Here is a 16,543-nt window from a genome sequence, read left to right as displayed (position 1 = left end):
CTCTGTGTGTGTTCACTGCATGTGGTTTGTGTGAGAAAAGGCCAACAGTATAACATGAAGTCAAGAGAGAAGGAATGAGAAACAATGGAACAAAAGTTATGTTTTAGTTCATTTTTTATTATATCAAGATTTTGGTTGAAAAACAATAAATATACATTCACAATAAAACACTTTAGATTGCAAGGAAACATTCAAGTGTATTAGCCATTATAAAAGATATGATAAGATTGTAAACAGCATTCTCTCCCCTAAACATTCCTCCGGAGCAAAGAGTCTCTTTTCTCTCCACACTGGCGTCTGTAAAAGGCATGACGTCATGAACACATTTTTACTTATCGATGCGCGAGTCTCACAAGGTTTGAAACCACGCCGTGCACGCGCTGGGCTTCGATTGACAGAACAAGCAAACGTTCTCAAATGTCTTTTAGCATTTTTTTTGGCAGTTCAAAAGGACTAGCGTGTCCAGTCAAGAGTCCTTGGAGACGGCGCTGCGCCAGAGCGCGCGCGGCGGAGGGAGAGCGCGGCCCCGCGGGGTCTCCAACACCTCCCGCGTCAGTTTGAGCGCATCCGGCCGCACAGGCTGCCGCACCGGGTTCCCTCTACTTTCATAGGTTTGTGTTGAGTGTGTGCCTGTCTCTGCTTAACTGATCACACACCTCTCTTTGTCTTTGCCGTGGCCGCCTCCTATGGCCTTCTCCTTGATGTACATGAGGTCGCTGTGCACGCTGGGTCTCCGCGCGCACGGAGTGACAATGCCGAACGCTTCCCCGATGTCCTTCATCTTCTTGTTCTTCATAGACTTCCTGTGCAGCATGTCGCAGTACTGCACGGACACCTTGCGGTGGAGGTCAGGGCTCATCTCGTGGGGGAGCTTGGCCAAAGTAAACAGAGTCTGGAACATCTTATCCACGTTCTCGTTGCGCTTGGCAGAGATCTCGAAGTACGCGCACTTCTCGTCCCCGGCCACCAGCAGATCGATCTCCTCCTGCTGCACCTCCCGGTAGAACTCACGGTCGCCTTTGTTGCCGCAGATGACCAGCGGCACGTCGATGTTCTCTTTGATCTTGTTCTTCAGGCACGACTTGGTCTCGAAGATCTGCTGCTTGAGCTGCTGCACCTCCTGGAAGGAGTCCCGGTTATCCAGGCTGAAGACCAGGATGAACACGTCGCCTGAGGAGAGGGGAGGAGAAGAGAAGGAAGCTCTGGTTAACTTTTAACCTGCTTTAGATACATGCAAAGTGTTCGTTTCTTACCATTCGGCATAACATTTGCGGTGCATCCATGCGCTCAATGCGCACAGTGTTAGCGGCACTTACAATGCACTTTTGCATTTCTTTCTGATTCTCTATACAACTATTCTTGCAAAACACATAAGTACCTGTCAGTATAGATAGTCTCCTCATGGCGGGGAACGGGTGGTTGCCCGACGTATCCAGTATGTCCAGCTGGTAGCTGTCTCCCTTGATGCTGTACAGTTTCCGGTGAAAGTCCTCGATGGTCGGCGTGTACTGCTCGTCGAACCTCCCGTTCAGGAACCGGGACACGATGGCCGTCTTCCCAACTTTGGTGGATCCCAAAATCACCATCCTGTAGCAGTTCTTTGCTGGGATGTCAAAATCACTCTCGGAAGGCGACATTTTCTTAATCATGATTATATCTGGATGTATAATAAGCGATGAACTCTTTCTCTTTGTTCTCTTTCTGCGTAAAAGGCGGCTGAGGAGACTCTGGTGGGCAGCGGAGATGGTCTGGGTTGCTCTGCTGTGCTGTTTCTGTCTCCAGTCCGGACTGGAGTCAGGTATTTATGCGCGCGGTTGCGCGCTCCTCCCCCTTCTTGACGTCACAGCCCAGTAAGGAGGAACTGGGGGCTTCGTTGAGCGCTGGGAAGAGCGGACCAATCTCTCGCTGCTGTGTCAGTTTCCCATTTCTTAAGAAGACAAGACGGGAGTGCTGGGAAAACACAGACTACCAGACGATCCAAACACAGTGTATTGTGTAACACTGAGGCAATGGGGCAGGGCGAGTGGGTGAAAACAAAGTTATAACTTCCACGGAGCTTGACCAAGTGAATAATTAACGCAGCTTCCGGCATTTAACCCGGTTTTGGCACACTGATGAAATTCTGGTTGACCCCTTGGACTTTTCCTCAAAATATAAAACCTCTGCAGCGGATGTGAGTTCCTCCAGAATGAGCACATATCAGCAGTGAAATATGTTTCCAGTTTATCCTCACGCATGTAAAACAAACACATATTTGCACTTCAGGATGAGGCTACAGTTGTGTATCCATCACTATTGCATACAGGGTCACGTTAATTCACGTGTGTATTCACGTCCTCATACTGCTGCAGCTTCATGTCCCCAGACAAGGAAGGAGGCTGCAGCAGCTTTCAGTGCAGCGGCCGAGGCTCGAGAAGCTGCAGTTTCCACAGTGACCAAAAGGGGGCAGTCTGGGTACAATTGCAGATGAGGACGGCACGATTTACCTGAGGAAAAAGTAGAGTAGCTTTGTGTGTATGGGTCAGAATATAAGATGTCTCCATCGCTTTGTTTGGTGAACTGCTTTCAAGAGATTGTTTTATTATTATTTTATCACAGCTGGGAAATGCAATAAAACATGTATCTGTGATGAATGGATTGACAGGCATTACAACAAAAAGAAGAAGGACAATAATAAAAAAAAGATGTAAGGAGGTGGTTCAGTATAGCGCTTCATAAAATGTAATGAAGTTTGTGTAAAGTGGAGGGAGGAGACGGTTCCCTGGAGGCACGAGAACCGAGTGTTTATAGTCAGGTGTGTGGAACTACTCACTATCTTGGTGTGATAAGAAGATGAGAGATCTCTGGTGCAGTCTCAGGCACTTGAACAAGGCGGCTCATGATAATTGCATTCATAGGTTCCAGCCCAAGAATGTTCCAAGATGTTTCTTCAAAAGCCCTGAATCTTTTGTTGCTACCGTAACTATGCTATTCCCGAAAGAAATATTAATGAAAAGAAAAACGGAGAAAATGTTCTTCCAATGCCTAATATTCAGTTCGGAGAATTGAAGACCACATTTATTTGGGATTGTGGGGCCTGCTTGATTCACATTTAGAGCCGCCCATCTTATTTTTGGGATGGATTCAAATGGAGCAGATTTGATCGCCAAACATGAATACAAGCCATATATAATGTAACTTAAAAATAGTAACTTCAGAATACACTTTACTCTTCTTAGATGGCACGAGTACAAATACGTCATCCTCTACATTTGTTGCGTTATGGTTTTCAGAGGTAAGACAGTTGGAACACTTTTAGTGGGATGGAGGCTCGACAGGATGACATGTTTTCATGGTTATGACGTTTTTTCCAAATAATGTACAGTTTCTTTAGGCATTTTTATTATTAATGGCTTGAAAAATAGTTCAAAACAGATCACTGGCAAAACAGAGACCAGCAGACCATCCAAACACAGTACACTGTGTAACACTGAGGTGATGGGACAGGGCAAGTGGGTGAAAGTTATAACTTCCACAGAGCTTGACCAAGTGATTAATTAACGCATCTTTCAGGCCTCTGGTTGACCCCTTGGACGATACCTCGAAATACAAAACCTGGGCAGCGGATGCGAGTTCTTGGATCCACTATACTTTACTTTTAATAGATGGCCGGAGTACAAATACGTCCTCCTCTACATTTGTTGTGTTCTGGTTTTCACAGGTAAGACATTTGGAAAACAAGTAGTGGGATGGAGGCTCGACAGGGTGAATTGTTTTCCATGGTTAATATTTTTTATCAATGGCTTGAAAAATGGGTCATATGGCTGCTGTAAATAGGACAAAACAACTCTCACCAGGGAAGGTTGCCCCCATAAAGATGTGGACTCGACCCCGGATGTTCACAACAACGGACTCCGCCCCCTGGACAGACAGCTGCATTCTGGAGTAGCAGTGGAAGTCTGGATTAAGAGGCAGGCGTTAAAAGCAAAATGTTACAAAGTGCAATGAAAAGATACTCAGTGAATGAATGACTCAGACTTTTGCTCCACCGAAGAGATGAAAAATGGTGGCAGACAAAAAAATAAGACTTCTGTAACCTCCATATTAATACATGGCATTATATTTGCTTCCTGTTTACAACATCATTGTTGTTGTTGTTGTAACCTTTCTGCGCCCCTTTTCTTCTGCAATAGTTTAATGACACCTGACTGGACAGCTTGGGCCACCAACTGTTTATCTGGATGAACCAACAAGGGCCTTAACAGTGCATACATCTGCTATTTGTTTTCATGATTATCTGGAAATGTGTTCCAAAGTTGTGCCGAATTTGTAACAGTTAAGTAGGCTAAAGGACGTACGTTGCTATTAAGTAAGTCAAGTTAAAAAGAGACAATGTAACCTACCTACATTCATAGGTCAAGTTAATATTAGATAATGTAACTTATATTAATTCACAAGTCAAGTTAAAAGGATTCAATAACTTACATTCTTTATGTAAATCTTGTAATGTAAGTCAACGTGATGACTTTTGGTTCCAGTACTACAGGGCATGAACAGTGGTCCTGTGTCTTTTGCTCCCATCATAATTCATACGGCCAGTCGGTCGCTGGCTAACCTTTTGGAACTTCCCTGCTGTGATCCAACTGTTTAATAGATGGTAACGGACTACTGAGCCAATTAGCACGTTTTTCGGTCGTGATAAAACTGGAGTTACAAAGACTGCAGATCTTTTACATTATGAGCACAGAATCGTCAACAAACTAAACTATTTCTGAGCTCTTTGAGGAACCTGTGATCACTAAGCAGATAAAAGATTTTCCCCTCCGGTTCCCTACCGAAGAAAACTCTCCTTGAAAATGTGACTGCCCCCTGAGCCTTTGCACTCTGGGGGAATCAATAAGTGTATTGTTGTCTCTGTGACGGATCTGGTTAACAAACTACAGCGCGTGCGTCAGTCAGTGGACGAGGCTGCTCCTCTCAGAGCCTCTCTTAACGCCAATGTCTCCCGAGGCGTCCCGCTAAGATAAACAAGACCTCCACACTGACCCACTGTGTCCCATGACCTGGTCACCTCTGTGGATACATTGTTTATTAATGGGTCATCACACTTTTCCATCATGTGTGTCTCGGGGACACATGCAGAGCAAGAGGAATGGTGTGTTCTCCTGTGGGAGAATAGCTTTCCAGTGTGTAAACCCCCCAATAGAGAAACAGAGAGAAGGCACGGACAGATCCGAACATACAATGGATGAGGCGCTCATAACAGGTCAGAAAAGAAATACATGAAATGGAGATGTGTTGGGAGAGGTCGAAAATAGAAAAAATGTTCAGACCTGAAAACCATCTCACACAGCCATCACTTCCTCCTTCGCGCCATTTCATCAGACACAGAAAGACCTCTATACTGACATTCACGGTAAACACATTCAAACGACTCAGACCGGGAGCGAGTGAGGGTTTTCACGAAGTTAGCGGAAAGATCGATTCAAAATAAGATATCGACAAATCGTAGCATATATGGAAATGAGATTACATTAATGATATTCCCATTAAGTAAAACAATTGTGCGTGAAGTGTATTTATCATTTGATTTGAGGGTTAATGGCAAGATAATTAATGTAATTATATCTGACTGATATTTATGTGTTCAGGACATTTCTGACCACATCCAAATAAAAACATCCTAACTTTACCAATTCAGATATTTTACAAAGTAAAAACTGAAATGATTTTGTATCTTTCAAATAGATAATTTCTAACATTTTGCTAAAATTATGCCTCAATTCAAACAGTTGATAAATACAACAGTTAATATTGGTAGTTCATCCAGCCGGCTAATTGGAAATGTGTTTTTTCTTGTTCATATGGTGTGCGGTTAACAAATAATTTTCTTTTCATGTTGCACTGAAATTAAGTCATTTAGTGTGTTCTTGGTCACATCAAATTGAAAGCTGGACCAAAGTGTTTGTTTCAATTACAATCAGGCCAAATAAAAAGCCTCACATTGTAAGACAGTCTTTCTCTCTCAACGCCTCAATAGGTAGATCTTTCCTGTCACAGAGGCAGAGGTCAGGGATCTTGGGCTTAAAAAGGTTGGTGACCACTGAAGTAAAGTCTAGTCGATCCAAGAACTCACATCCGTGGTAGAGGTTTTGTATTTTGAGGAAATGTCTAAGGGATCAACCAGATTTTCAACAACGTGCCAAAATGTTGTCCATATTTATTTGGGCTTTAACTACTTACATTTAGCAAATCCTTTTTAATTAATCCTCTACCTGCATACAGTGATTCAGAGGGAGGAGGACAGAAGGAAGGACTTGCGTTCTTTATTCTTTATAAACGTCACATTTATTTATTTATCTCTATCTGTGCTACAGCATCATTAGAAAGGTTTATGACCATCTTGGGCACCTTTGGAAGTACGAGTCAAATATTATGGTAATGTTTTAACAAATTGTTATCCCATTTACCTTCTATGTCTATTATAATTAATGGACGTACAGCACTGTAGCTCTAGACTTATTCCACAGGGCAAGGAGTCCATCCACTACTTGAGTCAGACCCTGTGTTCTCCTGGTGATGCGCCTTTCTTTGTTGACTTTTGTTGACATAACAAATAAACCTATCCTATGTAACCACAATTACCTCGCCTTGTACTTTAATACACTTGATGATTTTTTTACTACATCTGGATGCAGCTTTTGAGTATTCTATGTTGCTCCTTTAAATGCCAGCCCTGGCCGTCTTCTACCACTACTCTGGTCTCCGATATATTAGTCGGTTGATGGAAGAGTGTTTCCGGCTCTCTGTGTCGCTCTCATCTGTGATGCAAATAACTCCTCGCTGCGGGTGAAAGAACGAGGTGTGCTAGAGACCACTTGCTGGAACTGCTGCTCGTCAAGCTCAATTTTACATAATCACTGCAGATCAGAGACGGAAAGTAGACTTGCAAAGTGCCATCCATCATGAGGCAAAGTGTACATTCATTTTCTTTAAAATGCCCAGCAAGTGAGGTATAGTAAGTACAAAGATGAAAACTATATCGCAATATAGTGGCGAAATGTTTGTGCTTTAAGCCTTTACATTTCTTTGTTGATATTCTGAACTCTAGCGAGAACGTTTTCATAACCTTTGTGCTGATGTTGTGACCTTTTAATGCCCCTGTCTGTCATAACAACAGTTGAGTAGCTGCTGTGACGTCCACTCTATTTCCACCCCTCATTTCATCAAGCTCTTTTCTCTTAAAGTGCATTCGCAAAAGCTCCTTTCAAACACAACGCCACGCACCAAGAAATAGCAATACTGAAATATTGAGGAGATGTAATCATTGCACAGTGTACGAGAGCGATGACACATGGCTTCAAAAAAGACAAAACATGTGCTGGAAAACTCCCAAGCAGAAAACGATTGGTCCTTACGTCGAGATTGTGTTGTCAACAGTCATAGATTGAAGACTGAAGATTGCACAGGAAGAAGACAGACATTTGTGAATGGGAATGAGCAGCCCTGTGGGACTGCACATAAGCACAGTGGAAAAATAGCAAAGACCGGAAATTAAAGGTAAAATAGCTGACCCATTTATTTTGGATTACGACTACAAAAAAATATTAGCCAGCAAGCAGCTACTTGAAGCTGTGGTTGGTAATCCTGATAAACTAGCACACTAGATTTAAAAGACACGACCAAACTGGAAAACCCAGTCGTGTGCCAACTCTTTGTCAATGAAAGTCGCTAAAACTAGCGTGACAGTCGGCCAAGTCGGCAACACCGGCAGTCCCGTCACTTCAAAAGTCCTTCCTCAAAAGCCACTCCCCTCAAAATTGTCGAAACGAACATTTTCTGCCGGTAACCCATCCAATCATTTAATTCGGGCCGAAATGATTGGACAGACCGAGATACTAGATTTTTGCCTTTTTTTTGACAAAGCATTTGATTTATTGAGATGTAAAGAGAATTTCACATTTTTTTAAGAAGATTACCAACCAGGGCTCTAATCACAAACCACTCAAATGTGTTATTTATCACAGGGGGCTGCATCCGCGCTGTGCCTGCTGCAATCACGAAGTGAGATACCACCGTCCTAATACCCTTGACTCATTCAAAGAAAGAAGCAAAAATAATTACGTGTGACCTGTAAGAAGGTACATCTGCCAAAGTGCTGCCTTAAGTGCATTAATTAGACGTTGTGAGACACAAACAGAGAGCTTACTTGTTTATTGCATAACAAAAATCCCACATCACCAGTCAGTGTGTTTGTGTGTGTGTGTGTTGCTCAGTTCGGAATGGTTTGCATAGGTACAGTATGAAGCCGGTAGAGCTCCTCATTTATCACATTGTACAACAGTTACAAAAACAACGGCGGTGTAGAAGGCTATCTCAGATTTGTGTTGGTTTGTGTGTAAAATACAAAAACGCATTCATGTTTCTCTGAACACAACCGCAGAGCCAAAGGCTTCGTACCCAGACAACTTTCTTTGATTTGGTTGTTCTGCTTAAAAAAAGAAAAGAAAAGCCAGTCGCACCAGTTGATCCGGGAAGCTTTCACTTCACAGACACACTTGAATCTAGCACAGTATTTTCAATAAACATACTCATTGTGTGGGTTTTTATAAGAACAATTGGGAATTTGTGGCAGCGATGGTCTAGTGGAAAAAACATTTTGTGAAATGTGCAAGGTGCTTCCCGGTGTTTTCTAAGTATTTGCTCATAACAAAACACGAGGAACGTTAACAGCACAGAGTGCATTAATTCAAACAGCAGGAGCTTTTGACAGTCAGCCTGTCGAACACGGGTGTAAATGTTGAACATCAATTGTGACTTCATTGCATTCAGGCGTGTGGGGTGCAGGGGGCCGGTGTTGTGCATGCAGTCCGGTGACACTACCTGACAGGACTTGGAAAAGTGGGCTCTGTGTATAGCACCTTAGTGAAGGCTGCTGTTGTTGATGATGCTGCTGCTGGGTGTGTTTTTTACTCTACATCCAGCTTTAAATTAATAATTTGACATATTTGGACATACCCTGATTTGCTTTCTTCCCAAGAGTTAGATGAGAAGATTAAAACTACCGGCTCAAGTAAGAAAGACCCTCGAGCAGGGAGGAGGTAGAGTGGACGACTAGTCTATCATCCTGCCCAGTAGTTGTGTGGAGCATCTGTTGCAGTTGCCTGGCAACTTCATGGTGGCTATCCATGGGGTGCCAATCAATAATTATCTTACATTGTTTCTCAGAATATCAAACTATTTTTTTACTTTGCCATCCTCAGCCCGAGTATGCCAAAATGGCATTACAAAAAATGGCTCAATGCAGCATGTAGATTAATTAGAAGAGCACAAAACACATACAAAATTAGAACACTTGCAGCTGCAGTGCGAACGCAGCCTTTTAAATCCTCACTGGAGAATGATCAATGATCTACGCTGTTGGTAAGTCCGTGGGTCCTCTTGTCCGTCCGACAGGAAGGGAATCCTCAGGCAGACCAGGAACAGGAAGTGGTTATTCATGCTTGCGGCGCTGACTCCTCTCCTGATAGATCAGTTCAGTGAACGGTCTGTAAATACAGCAGAACAAACATATAGCGGGGCAATAAATCAGAGACTTGAACGCCGTACCACCCGGTGCCAGGATAGCTTGTGTGGTGAACCATGAGGGAGCCTGAGCGCCTGTGTGTGTGTTTGTGTGTGTGTGTGTGTGTGTGTGTGTGTGTGTGTGTGTGTGTGTGTGTGTGTGCATGATAGGAACGTGCCTCGTGTCTCCACATGTTCCTCCACTCTGCACGTGAATGCTCTGACAGCTTCTTACCGCTGAACCCCAGAAATCAAACAAACAATCTGTACCAAAGAACAGCTGGAAATATTGGAATATAACGTCTCTAATAGGTGAGGAAAAAAGCACTCGAACAATGCCAGGGATTAGAGCTGCTGACAGTGAGCAGGGGATTGAAGGAAGCCAGTATGAAAGTAACGCAATACGAAAGTTAAATTAATGCAGCGATTCTTCTCTGAGCCCATAGGAGTCCGATGTGATACTATTTGAGCATATACAGCATGCAGCAATTACCAGAATCACGAGTAACAGCGTGGATACCTCAAACCCTTGTTGTGTTTTACCGAGAAAGCTGTTTCTCTGAGAAAGAAGTTACTTTACGAATTTCGAGCAGGTCTAAGCAAGGTAAAATGTAGAAATTCATAATCAAAAATGGATTTCAAATAAATATTGAATCATAAAACGTGGCGAGGACATCCACAAGTGAAGGTCAGATACTGATCTCTGTCCCCTCAGGGACGGACTCCAGGAAATTTCTTATCACAGCCCAAATATAATTGAAGGCATATTAAGACTAATTGACAGTCTTGTTGATGCCAAGACACAGACCACGAGTTGAAAAATATTAAAATGATTTGCGGGGGGATCAATCCTCACAAAAGATGCCAGAGAGATTCTAGCATGATCCTGCCTTCAAGTTTATTTTGGGGATTTATTAGTCGATGTGAAGGGAGTACAAGTCATTATTTGGTGTCTCTCTCTCGTTCTGTATCTCAGGGGATTAGGGGCTGGAAGAGCTGAGAGGCTTTGTCCGAACTCACTAGATATCCACTTCCATTCGCAGTGTCGTTGCTGCACCGCTGCCATTGCAGTCACCGCGTGTGGCAATATCCAACCGGCCGCCTCGCGGAGTTGAACTAAATGAGATCATTCAGAGTCTATGCCAGAGGCAAAAGATAAATACAGCATCGCATCAATCTTTTCCCAGTCTCAGTGTGAGGTGATATCTGGTACCTGCCTTACCTCCGATTCACATGGTTTCGGGCTGAATGACTCGATCATGGATCGGCGCTGCCGCTCTTATTCACATTAGGTTTTTAATGTGTGACATTTTCAGAAATGCATGCCTCCGACACTGCCGAGGCCGGCCTCTCTTTTCTTTTCCCAATTCTGATGCGACTTCTTCATTTTACCTGCTGAGCGAATGAGCTCATCCTGAGACACGCTGTAAAACAACCAAAATAACCCTCAGTGGTCCGAATTTTCCAATTTGACTAAATGCTTCTAATTGTGTGTTTGTGGAGCCTGTGTGTGTGTGTGTGTGTGTGTGTGTGTGTGTGTGTGTGTGTGTGTGTGTGTGTGTGTGTGTGTGTGTGTGTGTGTGTGTGCATGCTGACGATTACGCGTGTGGTAAAGTAGGTCAGTCAGTTGTGACCTAACCAATCTGCCATTTCATATCCTGCTGCTGTTAACATTTTGTTTGTTTGTTTGTAGGGTCCTCATAATAATAGGTTGTATAAGTATTGCGTGTTTGGGTTAAAACTGGGTTAAGCGTTGTCTGTCGGGATGCAGACATGTTTCTCCTCGTTGAGTTCCCGAGCTCCGAGGTTGAAACCTCCGTCAATAAAATGGACTGTAAGACTCTGGTAAGGCTCAGCTGTGCGGCTTGACCACAGATCAGTAGTGGTAGCAAAAAAGTCCACCGTTTTAAGCTCCGTGGCGACTTTCTCTTTGCACTTTTTGTACAGCTCTGACTGAAATATGTACGCATATGCATCCTGTACCGTTTATCAAGCGTTTTTATCAATGCCATGAACCCAGGCTTGGTCACCGGGCTGAGAGGCATCATATCTTTGGCTATGAACTCGGTTATTGCCCGAGTGATTTCCCCGTGTCGTTGTGAATTACGTTCATATGGATTGACGCTTTCAAACATTTCGGTCAGTGATCCCTGTCTTGAGGTACATGGCTTGTCTGGCGCACTGGTGCGCGGCATTTTGGCCATACAACTGTCATACGTTGATTTGTGGTGTTTTTTAAGTGCTGGAACAAGTTTGTTGTGTTACCCCGTGAAGTAGCAACAGGAGCATGCTCTGCACATCACCTGACGCTGCGCAGCATCTTCTTTTTTTAAACCAGAACAGCACGTCGCTGGTTCCACACCACCGACGTGCTGTTCCACTTCGAGACTAAAGTCTCAGCTGTGTCAGTTTCTGACTGTTCCGTGGAGCCAGAGGCCATTGCGCAACAGGTTAACGGGCCGCATGAAAAGTTGATGCAGCCGAGTTCTCCGCTCTTTCGCTCGCGTCACGTGATGACGTTGTAATTGCGCACGTTGCGGTTAGAAAATCTCGTTTCATCATATCGCGATATTATCGCAAATGCAATTAATCGTTCAGCCCTAATCTGTGTCATAATCTGCAAAGGACGGCTGCACAGTTAGCACATCCACACATGAAAACAAACACCTGCACACACAGACACACACAAGCACTCGTGTCTCCATCACTTTCGAGGACATTACATTGACTTACATCCATTTCCCTGTGGACTTACCTGAACCTTAACAATAACCGCTACTTAATTAACCTTAACCTATACCTAACCTAACCATACCCCGACCTTCAACTAAGTCTTCACCCTGAAAAGTAATGGTTTGCTTTTTGGAGACATGCATTTTGTGAGACGAGTCCCCACAATGTGACTGATTTAGGTCCCCACAACATGAGTAATACATGTGTTTGTGTGTGGTAAGTGTCTGTGTCTGTGCATACACATGTCCAGAAGTAGGTCGCTCATAACTGTCCTATAGGTCTGTGACTAATCTCGTTAACGCCGTGGCCGAGGAAGCGGAGGGAGGAGGAGGACGCACATTGCAATGTTTCGGACCCGCTTGTGCCGAGAGTCTAAATGATCTAAATTGACAGATGGTCATTCACGCTACACTTCATAACACGGTGCCATGTTTAGCCGCGATGGTGCCTGATAGTGGCCAAGATTTGGGTCATATTGAGTCATATTGGGGGGCATTCTCACCTGTGTGTGGAAGAGATTAACCAAATGCATTCGAAGACTTACCCCTCAAAGCGTATCGCCAGCTTGTACACCACGGCTACTATGGCGGTCAAGATGAGACCAACAGGACTGGCACCACTGGAGACAGAGAGGGAGAGATACAAATAGGGAGACGGCCGGGTTAGGTTATATATTGAGTGAGTTATAAGTGAGCAACACAATATGTAATGGAGACGTGAACCACTTATCAGTGGCCTCCGACTCATGTGAAGTGCGTGTGGATAAATACATAGAGAGAGCGACTGAACAAAGACCTTGAGATATAATTTAAAATCTTTATCTTTGTGGCCTCCGAAACATTTTTCCCCACAATTTTCTTAATACACCATATTCAAGAGAAGAACCCCAACAAAAATGAGGATATATTCAATGATAAATAGACATTAAATGTAAAATTGTTTTCAAATCGTAGTCCACTTTGTAAGAAGAAAATAAGTAATGAAAAAAAAGAAGTTTTTTAAAATCTGTTTTTCCATGTAGTTCATCCTCGCGGGCAAAAATAAACACACTGGCCTACATTGACATGACTAGACTGTGACACCGTGACAGATTCATTTTGTCAAGAAAGGGAATGAACCCATTACAAATCATGGAGGCTCAATCTTATTCAGCGCACACATGATGGCGGTAATGTGGTGGACAAAAAATTTACATAAAAAATAAAGAAAAGCCTGGGAGTGCTGGACTAAAAGCACTTTAATGTGGTGCACAGGTGTGAGTAACAAAAGGCCATTATCTCTATTTTCGCTAATATCTGTCGATGCACGTTCAATATATACGCCATGTGTGCTCTGGTTTCATTCCTTGTCCAATAGAAGCGTACCATTGCCAACCTTGACATGAAAAGGTGAAGAAAGAAAGAAAATCAAACAACCAAAAAAATGAATCAGACACACTGTCACCGCCTGCTGAACTTGATTTGCTGATGAGGCTTATACAACCGTCCACCCTGACCTACATGATCAGGCAGCATACAGATAAAGGAAAATACAGTTCCATTCAGTGCTTTTCTGTACTTTTTACAGCCAGTTGGAAAAATATATGAAATGCATATATATTCATGCATATATATATATGAAGCGAAATGCATTCTAATGCTTTTCGTCAGAGTTAGTAATATCAAGAGAGGCCATCTCTAAAAGCATTAGCAGGTGAAGTATATGGCCCACACAAACTCTGTTCTGTCCTTGTAACTTCAAGACCATTCCTTCACAGCTAGTCAACACTTATTTCCACTGTTCCACCGTTACTAACATAACATTTCCGAGCGGCAGTTGGGCAAAAAATTTAATAGGTAGACCAAATAATATTTTTTACACGTACAAAAACTATGCGATGGTCAACCCCAAAATAAAATTACAGTATTCAAAATGTGTCGGTTTAAAATGACAGACTGAGACACAAATACCACCTTTGGTGTAGACCTCAGTATCACTTGTTTAGGACTCAAAATTGAAAAGTTTGGGACTTGATTAGCTTGGATAAGAAATAACTTCAGATATCACCGTAGTGTTAATATGTATTGATATACTTTCATATGCACAGTATATCAGTGGCGGGCCATGGATTTTGACCTATGCCTGCTGTTTAACAGCTGATCATGCGACATGATGTACTGCATTTGTAAAAACTATTAAATTATAAAAAATAAAATATTTAAACTTTGTGATTCTGTTTAGGCCAGCAGAGAAGGCTTAGCAGGCCTTGACGGCCCGCCACTGCAGTATATACATATAAAGTTGGGGCACAAACCATTTCTTCTGGATCCCAAAAACCTGCATGGAAGACGCCACTAAGAATGGGCAGAATAATATATTCCCGTTTCATGCTGTGGACAAGGATGCCTTTTTTTTGTTTAAGTCTCACTGTTACATGACTTGTTATGTGATCGAATGATCCACAGAGAGAACAGCCGTTGGTTCGATGCAAGTTAATAAGCGTCTGAATAAATGAATGCTAATATTAGAATGGTGATGATATTTTCTATTCTGTGCACCCATCTAGTTCACACGTGCCTGAATCCATGCTCATGACTATGAGCCATGTGTGTTTCCATATGTGTCGTCTGTATGAATCAGGCTGCAGATCTCACATGCTCGCATGGAAAACTATGGATTTGGACATGGAGATTGAGCAGTTGGGGACAAAAAAATTATAAATACATATGAATTTGCTCAATCAGACAGGATAGTAAGTACTATTGGCCACTGCACTAAAAGTAAGTTCCCTTCTTGGGCACAAAGTTTGAACAATTTGATTAAAAAAAGTACCCGTAGCAGATGCAAGCACTGAAACCACTTGCATGTACGGCGTGCCCACTGGAGGCCAGACCTTCATTATGTGGCCTTCAGGTCACGTGTTTATCTTTGTGGTTGTCTTGAAGAAGGACATTAGTCGAGCTTGTTGTTTTTGGATGGTGCAAAAACCAGGGAGGAGTGCTTGCCTGGGGCACAAAGGTCCACACACACACTGATCCACACGCTCACACACATTCACAGATAACACTAAAGGGAAGTTTAATTTACCGACTTCTTGAAATGTGGGAACACATTTACAGATTATTCTAAACATTTACAAATCTGGATTAACGTGTCACCACTCTGGTCCGGACTGAAATTTAAACAGCATTGTTCCCATAGGAATAATCCTAATGATGTTGGTGATCCTCTGATTTTGGCTCTAGCGCAAAAATGAAATCGACATTTTAGTGAAATATTTCAACAACTATTGGATGGATTTTCATTCAATTTGTTAAGGGTGTTCAAGGCCCTGTAGACTCTTCTTGCTGTCATCATCTGAGAACAATGCGGAGCTTACTTGTGCTGAAAATATCAAATATAAAAACTGACGCATATTTTACCACTATTTGGCTGCTGGCTGGTGTTCATTTTAAACCCTGGTAATATTCTGCACAACATACTAAGCCTGTTGAATGCAGATCAGAATCTACATGTTCACTATAAGATTTGTATTCACTGAAAGCTGCCTTTTCTATTTTTATGGAACTGGAAACAGCTGCTGCAGCTAAAAAGTTGAGCCAGTTATATTAATATTGCAATAATTGCATTAAAACGTGAGACTTTGGTACTTATATATTGTAGGTGTGTGGGAGCATTAATAGGGTTGGAGTAAGACGTCTCTGTTTCCGTACACATGTGTTCCTGGAGCTATGTTTTCCAAGAAAAAAATGTTTTGTTTTGGTGAGAGCTCATGGGGAGTTCAAGAATCTAAATTCCTTGAACTGAAAACAAACTGTTAAGACAAAAACACTGAAAAATACCGGACTGGACAACACAATCTGTTGATCACAAGGTTTACTTTACTCAAAATGGGTAAATTATTTACTAAATGAAAATCATTCTGCATTGAAGAAAAGACTTGCAAGAGCACATTCAATTATAAAAGGTGAATACAATGTGCTCAGGAAAGCAAAGAATATTAGAAGTATATACACATGTAATAAAAACACACAGGAATGCAGTATTAAAATGTTGCTTCAACCACTCTGGATTGAACTGTTGACTCAACCAGAAGGCCTGAGCCACATGACCTGGCCTGAAACACCACGAGCTAATCCAGAGATCGGCGTTATATCATCCGCCTGTTACAGTGAATGATTCAGGATTTGTGTTTTCTTTCAAACACAGGAGCTGTGGCCACGGTGCAGCAAACACAGCCATGAATAAAATGTATATTCTTTGTCCATGCCGTGGCGCGGGACATATT

At 42.7% G+C, this 16,543-nt stretch overlaps 2 protein-coding genes across 2 annotated transcripts in view; both read right to left on the bottom strand.

Annotated features, from left to right (window-relative positions):
• Positions 1-209: 209 nt before the first annotated feature.
• rasd1 (RAS, dexamethasone-induced 1) lies at positions 210-1,649 on the bottom strand (the record flags this gene model as incomplete). Its single annotated transcript, XM_079234581.1, has 2 exons — positions 210-1,170; positions 1,379-1,649. The coding sequence occupies 2 exons, from the start codon at positions 1,647-1,649 to the stop codon at positions 641-643; spliced, it is 801 nt and encodes a 266-aa protein (XP_079090707.1). The 3' UTR covers positions 210-640.
• Positions 1,650-9,472: 7,823 nt separating this feature from the next.
• pemt (phosphatidylethanolamine N-methyltransferase) overlaps positions 9,473-16,543 on the bottom strand; it is a gene marked incomplete at both ends in the record, with an annotated part of 38,715 nt that continues 31,644 nt past the window's right edge. Inside the window, 2 exons of the mRNA XM_079237770.1 lie at positions 9,473-9,527; positions 12,821-12,895. Coding sequence (XP_079093896.1) covers positions 9,473-9,527; positions 12,821-12,895 — 130 coding nt within the window. The remainder of the gene's footprint in view (positions 9,528-12,820; positions 12,896-16,543) is intronic.

Source organism: Taurulus bubalis (genome assembly GCF_910589615.1).
Source record: "Taurulus bubalis genome assembly, chromosome: 2".
NCBI lineage: Eukaryota > Metazoa > Chordata > Actinopteri > Perciformes > Cottidae > Taurulus > Taurulus bubalis.
Note: the sequence above shows the minus strand (reverse complement) of the source record. Positions and strands in the feature narration are given on the sequence as shown.